This window comes from Carassius carassius, chromosome 18, assembly GCF_963082965.1.
Source record: "Carassius carassius chromosome 18, fCarCar2.1, whole genome shotgun sequence".
In the NCBI taxonomy this organism is placed as follows: domain Eukaryota; kingdom Metazoa; phylum Chordata; class Actinopteri; order Cypriniformes; family Cyprinidae; genus Carassius; species Carassius carassius.
In genome coordinates this window covers 1595001-1603076 of record NC_081772.1, presented here as the reverse complement: position 1 = coordinate 1603076, position 8076 = coordinate 1595001, and the positions used below count along the sequence as shown (strand labels likewise).

Below are 8076 nucleotides of genomic sequence, written 5' to 3'. Positions count from 1 at the left end.
TATTTTTTTTAAACATTTCAAGTCTTCAGCTTTTATTTTGGCGAATTGCTGGTTAAACTCTGTAAACCTCTGTTTAAATTTTTTTTTTTTAAATCATGCATGTTTTCATTTTTATTTCAGATTAAATTTCAATATATATCTATATATTGTTATAAATTAATTGCTTTAATTTATTTAGAATTATTAGCGTTTCGACTCACAAACCTCCATTTTTGAAACCTTACCATGGTTTATTAATATGATAATCATACTGTACTCTGTGTATAAGAACTAAAGTGGTTTATATTAATGTAATAGAGACCACATGATGTATGCATATTCCATAAAAACATTACACAACATAGTATTGGATATGTGCAATATGCATGTGTGCAGGTGTTGCAAAAGCCCATAAATACCTTTGAAACAGGTGACAAAGTTATTTTGTTTATATTTTGTAGAGATCTGGGGAAACTCTGAGCTTTGCTGAGATGGAAAACGCAGTGATTTTACAGCGTAAACAGGGTCAAACGTATCAGTGTTAGGGTTTTATTGGTGCGTTTTGATTGTGAGCTCTGTTAAACACTGTGAAATGTATATTTTGTAGAAAGGAATTCGCATTATCGTAATAGCAGCCTTGGCGCATTCGATTGTGTTTGAAGTGAACACTAGATGGCGCTGTGTTGAATTTAAATAGACAAGGCGAGATTAATTCATGCATGATGGTAATGTGATCTGAAAAAGAAAGACATTAATAAAATAAATTACAAACAGAAATTAATTAAAAATGCATTAGTGGAAAACTTTGAAAGGATGGATGTAATTTGTTAAAAAATAATAATGCAACACTGATACTGGAAGGATATGCATTTTATTAGACTCTTTGAAAACTATGTCTTGCTTTACCATTTTTCCATCTTTTTAACTTCCCTATGAACTCCTGATGAAATGTATGCTTTCAACCTATTTATTAACTATGAAATCTTATTTATTATCATTTATGAAATATTGTATTCATTAATTCTCATTTATTTTAATCTGTTTTTGCTCTCTTTAAAACAATGCCACTTGAATTAATATTGAATATAATTATAATATATTAACATTGCATTTAAATGCTACTTGCTTTAATAATTTTGCAAATGCAATGCCATGAGTATTAAGTGTACAAATATTCATAGATAGATAGCGTGCTCTTTCCAGCCTCCTCGGGCGCTCGCCTTCGTGCGAGAAGCGCAAGATGACGTCAGGTTGTCGGTGATGACGGAGACGCGTGCGGACAGCGCGTGCTCCAGATCCTCGGTCACTCGCGTTGACTGCGGCGGCGGCGGAGCCTCTATCATCATGACTGGCGTCCTGTGGATTACTCTCGCTGCGAGTTGAAGCGGGAACGAGAGGCACCATGGCTGAGAGGTAAATAAGAAGCGACGCGCGCGCATCACCATCCCAGGCTCGCGTGTGAAAGTGAAACGCGGTGATTTGGCATCGCGACCGAGTCTGCGTGCTTAACGACGGTCACCCGGTTACGTGGACACTGGCGGCTTCGTATGCATCACTTAAATATGATGTGTGTATTTATGTAGCTATGTGAGTTCGAGCCCGGCTCGTGCATGACACCCTCCACACCCATAAGCCGGTGCTCGGGAGCTCCGAGCTGATCCCCGCGCCGGCTCATTGTTGATTTCCTGTCATTCCTCGTAAAGACACGGACACGCACCTAGCGAACGCATCCCCCCGAGGCGCGCGCACGGCGGGGCGATGCGATGCGAGGACGCGCAGCATGCTATTTTAAGCAAAATGTCATGACGGGGATGCAGACACCTGCGGCACCCGTTTCGGCGAGTCTTGTGGTATTTCATTATTCATGGTTAGTGATGAGGAAGTCGGTGATCCATGTGGGGATGCGAAGTGTCATCTTTATTGGAAACCACGTTTATCAAATAAAGCATTGGCCATGAAACAGAAGTACAGTACAAGACCCTCTGCGTGGACGCTATCACACACACACACACACACACACACACACACACACACACACACACACACACACACATCACTGGAATGGACATCATGAAAATCACCCATCCCTGTGAGAATCCAGGTTTTGTAGACTATTTCTTTAAGAACCAATCAGAAACACTCAACACGTCTATCATTTTGAAATAGGTACCAGAAGTAAAAATCCCATTCATTATCTCTATAGAGGAGTTGATTTTTAATGATCAGATCTACTGTGAGCTACGAGGTTGGTTTATGCATTAATTGAAGACATCAACCTGCATTTTTTCAACGTAATTTTAAAACAATTGTTTTTAGCAGCAGATTTCATGGTGAAAAACTCTCCATATAAAATCTCCATATATTACAATAAACATAAAAGAAACTTGCGGAATTGACAATGCAATACAAAAAAGTAGACTAGCACTAATGCATTTTATTGTCGTCTGATTGGTTCATATGTCCTTAGAGGGCGGGGCATGGAGAAGAGATCAATAATTCTATATTTCTTCATTGTTCTTCATTGCTTGATGGCATTGTAGTTTGTTCCCTCATTAAGGAGTTTACTACACATTCTGGTCCCTTTATATTTTTGTCGGATTTTCAGATAGTTTTTTGTGTCAAATCAAAGTTGCAATTCTCCTATTAACCGATTGGTTTGAGTAACTATTTTTTTCTTAAACTTTGGAACCAGTGGTGTTGAAAAAGTTGGCTTTTGGAAGCACCTTTAGGGTGGAAACATGCTTTGCACAATGCACATATATGAATTCTTGACCAGTGCATTGCTGGACCTATTGTTCATACGTGTCCAAGCCAAATGTCAAATAACTAGATATAAATATGTCAGCAGCTTAACTAACCAAACTGTTGCTCCACCATGACTGTACTGTAGTTGTTCTGAAAAAACACTGACTGTAATAAAAGACATTTTGCACTACCTTGAGAATGCAATGTTGCTTAATGAATTGAACATTTTAAACTGCAAGATCCACCAAATCAAACTCGCAAAGCCAGTAACAACACATTGATTTTTCAGAATAATCACAATCTTCAATCTTAATTCTTGAAATCCCAAAATCAATCTTAATTTGGCATTGTTTCCTTATCTACATCTGCCTTAGAATCTTCAGTTATGCAGTCAAATTTTTTTCAGTCCGAATTAGATTTAGGGCTGATTTTGATAAGATATAAAGGTTGTTTATCGTAAAAAAAAAGATGCCAAGAAAACACTTCCACTGAACCTGAGATGGACGCAGTAGCATACAGAGTGTAGTTCAATTCATGAATAAATGACTCTTCTAAATCATGCATGCAAAAACATACATGCAAACAAGTGTAGTCTAATTTAACTTTTAAATCAGATTTTTTTAGTGAATCAAGAACATACAGCACAACCAATGTGGCCCAATTACTGAACAATTGACTCTTTTAAATCAGTTCTTTATAGTGAATCAGAAAAATAAAACAAAACAAGTGTGGTCCAATTCACAAACAAATGATTCTTATAGATCAGCTCTTTTTAGTGAATCAAGAACATGCGGCATAACCGATGTAGTCCAATTCACAAACAGATGACTCTTTTGAATCAGCTCTTTTTAGTGAATCAAAAACATGTGGCACAACGAATCGGATCTTTTTAGTGAATCAAGAACATGTGGCACAACGAATCAGCTCTTTTTAGTGAATCAAGAACATGCGGCACAACCGATGTAGTCCAATTCACAAACAAATGACTCTTTTGAATCAGCTCTTTTTAGTGAATCAAGAACATGTGGCACAACGAATCAGCTCTTTTTTTAGTGAATCAAGAACATGTGGCACAACCGATGTAGTCCAATTCACAAACAAATGACTCTTTTGAATCAGCTCTTTTTAGTGAATCAAGAACATGTAGCACAACGAATCAGCTCTTTTTAGTGAATCAAGAACATGTGGCACAACGAATCAGCTCTTTTTAGTGAATCAAGAACATGCGGCACAACCTGATGTAGTCCAATTCACAAACAAATGACTCTTTTGAATCAGCTCTTTTTAGTGAATCAAGAACATGTAGCACAACGAATCAGCTCTTTTTAGTGAATCAAGAACATGCTGCCTAACCAATGTAGTCCAATTCACAAACAAATGACTCTTTTGAATCAGCTCTTTTTAGTGAATCAAGAACATGTAGCACAACGAATCAGCTCTTTTTAGTGAATCAAGAACATGTGGCACAACGAATCAGCTCTTTTTAGTGAATCAAGAACATGCGGCACAACCGATGTAGTCCTATTCACAAACAAATGACTCTTTTGAATCAGCTCTTTTTAGTGAATCAAGAACATGCTGCATAACCAATGTAGTCAAATTCACAAACAAATGACTCTTTTGAATCAGCTCTTTTTAGTGAATCAAAAACATGCCACACAACCAATGTAGTCCAATTCACAAACAAATGACTCTTTTGAATCAGCTCTTTTTAGTGAATCAAGAACATGCTGCATAACCAATGTAGTCCAATTCACAAACAAATGACTCTTTTGAATCAGCTCTTTTTAGTGAATCAAGAACATGCTGCACAACCAATGTAGTCCAATTCACAAACAAATGACTCTTTTGAATCAGTTTTTTTAGTGAATCAAAAACATGCTACACAACAAATGTAGTCCAATTCACAAACAAATAACTCTTTTGAATCGGCTCTTTTTAGTGAATCAAGAACATGCTGCATAACCAGTCCAATTCACAAACAAATGACTCATTTGAATCAGCTCTTTTTAGTGAATCAAAAACATGCTACACAACCAATGTAGTCCAATTCACAAACAAATAACTCTTTTGAATCGGCTCTTTTTAGTGAATCAAGAACATGCTACACAACCAATGTAGTCCAATTCACAAACAAATGAGTCTTTTGAATCGGCTCTTTTTAGTGAATCAAAAACATGCTGCATAACCAGTCCAATTCACAAACAAATGACTCATTTGAATCAGCTCTTTTTAGTACATTTTATTGAAACATTTGATTTGTTAATATTGTAAAAAAAAAATAAGTAATAGTTCTGAATTGAATCAAATCAAATTGCTCTAGTGTGCATCAGAGAGGGGTTTGATGTTTGAGTTTCTGCCTGCTGATGTGATTGTGGAGGTAGACAGAGGTTGGGTGTGTGAATGGATGAAACCTGAGCTGGGTGGAGTGTGTTTGGTCCGAGTGCTGTTTATCCTGTGGTCAGTCTGAATGTCATTGTGTTGTGGCCGGGGCATTCAAAACAGCGTGTGCACAGGTGCTGCTCTCGTCCTGCTCTGCCCAACACCTGTCTGTATTGTGTTTGATTTTGATTTGTTTTATTTATTTATTTATTTTTACATATTTTGATTTAGCTTTATTTTTATTATACTACTTAGTACAATTTATTTAATCTAATAAGTATATTTTATAATTTTATTACATTTTATATTTCATTATATTTAATTCTTCAACTTAATTTAAATTAACAAAAGCAATGCGCATTTGTGATTTTTACTTTAATATTTCTATCTAGCTTTAATTTTAGTACTTATTTATACGTTTTAGTTATACGTTATATTTTAGCTTTATTTCAAATTGACCAAAACCATGCTCTCATTTTTATTTGATTATTTTTCATTATATTTTTCTATTAGTTTAGTACTTCAAAGCAACATTTAAAATGTTCTAATTTCTAAGTTTTTGATGTAATATATATTTATTATTTATTGCATATTCCACAAAACCAGGAAAGCTTTTTCACCAATTGCCTTATTTTGATGACATTTATATACATTAACCCCCAAAATCTCATTACTGTAATGCAAAAATTTACATATTATTTAAATAGCAAATTACATTTGCAAGTGTATGTCATTTAAATATTTATTTTAATTCATTTATATTTTTTTCTGCTTTTTATTTACACTTTAGGCTTGGTAAATTAACACAACTATTTGAATTGGTTTAGTTTTATTTCACAAGAACAGCACTGCATTATACATTAACCTTCCATTTACTGCATGTTGCATAAAAGCTGGAAAATAATTGCATAAATTGCAACAGCAATCATTAAGCAACATCTAGCAGTATAGGTTTTTTTTTTTTTTTTTACAAATTTGCCTCAAAAACCCAGATCTGTTTAAAAGCCACTGCAGAGCTTTTGAGGAAGGAGCTTGTTGACCCAGAGTTCATTACACACATAAGCTTCAACACGCTATTGATGGAAAATCTGTTGTAGTGATGGGGTCGACACCGGCAGTCACACAATTATATTTCAATTGATCTGCCCTCTTAAACATGCTTGACCGACCCATAATGCAGTGTGTTTGAGCAGCGCTACAGAAGCGGCACGGTTTTGTTGTGGTTTGGTTGATGTTTTCTTTACTATGCATAGGCCCTGCGCTCAGCTATCTGTCTTAAAATTTCCCAGTCTCATAAAGTGGTTGTTTACTCAAGCATGTCACTGTAAAATAATGATAATACGGATAATTTTACAGATGATTCTGGCCATCATGATGGTGCTATTGAGTTGAACAGCCTCTGCAAGGTCAAATGAAGACACTCCATCACACTAATCGTGTTTAAAAAGGCCGACCCTTTACACGCACTGCATACTTATGGATTAGCATATGAGTATAAAACTAAATGAAAAGCAGGTAAGGCCAAGTGAAACTTCGTTACAGCAGAGTTTTGTACTTTATGGATTATTGGTAAACCGAGTTCTTACTGACGTGATCTCAATCCTTTTTGAACATAGTTCATCCACTGATCACTCTTTCCTAATACTGCGATCAGAAGGAAGGCAATGCAGACTGTGTTTTTTGTACAGTATCTTGTCTTGGTCTTCAGAGCATCTTTATAGTTTGGTTTCTTCATAGAGCTGCTTTTGCCTCTCTCCTTTTTCACACTATGCGTAGAATCGGTGGGCGGAGCTAAAAGGCAGTGTCATAGAATCGGTGGGCGGGGTTAAACAGGCAGTGTCGTAGAATCGGTGGGCGGGGCTACACAGGCAGTCCTGTAGAATTGGTGGGCGGGGCTATGCCGCCAGTCCCGTAGAATGGGTGGGCGGGGCTAAACAGGCAGTCCTGCAGCATTTGAGGGCGGGGCTAAACAGGCAGTCCCGTAGAATCGGTGGGCGGGGCTAAACAGGCAGTCCTGTAGAATCTGTGGGCGGGCCTAAACAGTCAGTGCAGTAGAACCGGTGGGCGGAGCTAAACAGGCAGTCCTGTAGAATCAGGACTGTAGAGTGACAGCATGAGCTCCAGTCATGAATTAATTATTAATCAGATTAATACAGATTTAACACACGTTAAAACACGATGTCTCACTGTAGACTGAACCATGACTGCAGTTTGGAAAGGAAAGTCTCAACATAAAGACAAGTGATGCAATTAGTCCAAGTGTCAGTAATTAATGTGCTCTTGATCTGACAGACGATATAGAGGCTGTATAGTTACTTCAAAAAAAAAAAAAAATAGAGCAGAAAACAAGCGGCTTGATTATTATGACTGCTGCCAGATTGTGTGTTCAGTTAAGAGTGCTTTGGAAAACCCAACCAGCCTAATGATCCTTTTTATGAAATAATGTGCACTGTACAGAAAAAAAGGATATGCATTATAGACGTTTTAACACAAATTAGAGGACAAATGCTGTGTAAACTTAGAACACGGCTTATTTGATTTGGTTCAATATCTCTACTTCTTCCAGAAGATACTGTTAAATAGTTTTCTGTGTGAAAATATGAAACTGACATTTTAAGCAATTCAATCTTCTCATTTAATGTGTTTCACCCTCAAGTAAAAAAAAGTGTGGACAGTTAAGTTTTTGTTCTTCAGCTTACACTAAATTATAAGTTTATGTTTTTCATCTAAAATTTGTTATATTTTGTTTTATATTATTTTTCAGCTTAATTTGATCAATTATCCAAAACAATGCACTTTCATTTTTTTTTTCTATTTCTATAGTGCTTTAATTCATTTTTATTTGTTTAAATTTTTTCAGCTGGTTGTCTTATATTTAATTTTATTTCAGCTTAATTTCAATTATCAAAACAATGCACTTTTTTCATTTTTTATATTTCTTTTTAGTTTTATTTTATTTTTATTCGTTAC

At 36.0% G+C, this 8076-nt stretch overlaps 1 protein-coding gene across 1 annotated transcript in view; it reads left to right on the top strand.

The window, feature by feature from the left end:
- The first annotated feature begins 1179 nt into the window (after positions 1 to 1179).
- LOC132092070 (rho GTPase-activating protein 39-like) overlaps positions 1180 to 8076 on the top strand; it is a 45485-nt gene continuing 38588 nt past the window's right edge. The window contains exon 1 of the mRNA XM_059498139.1: positions 1180 to 1392. Within this exon, the coding sequence (XP_059354122.1) occupies positions 1382 to 1392 (11 nt within the window). The 5' untranslated portion in view covers positions 1180 to 1381. The remainder of the gene's footprint in view (positions 1393 to 8076) is intronic.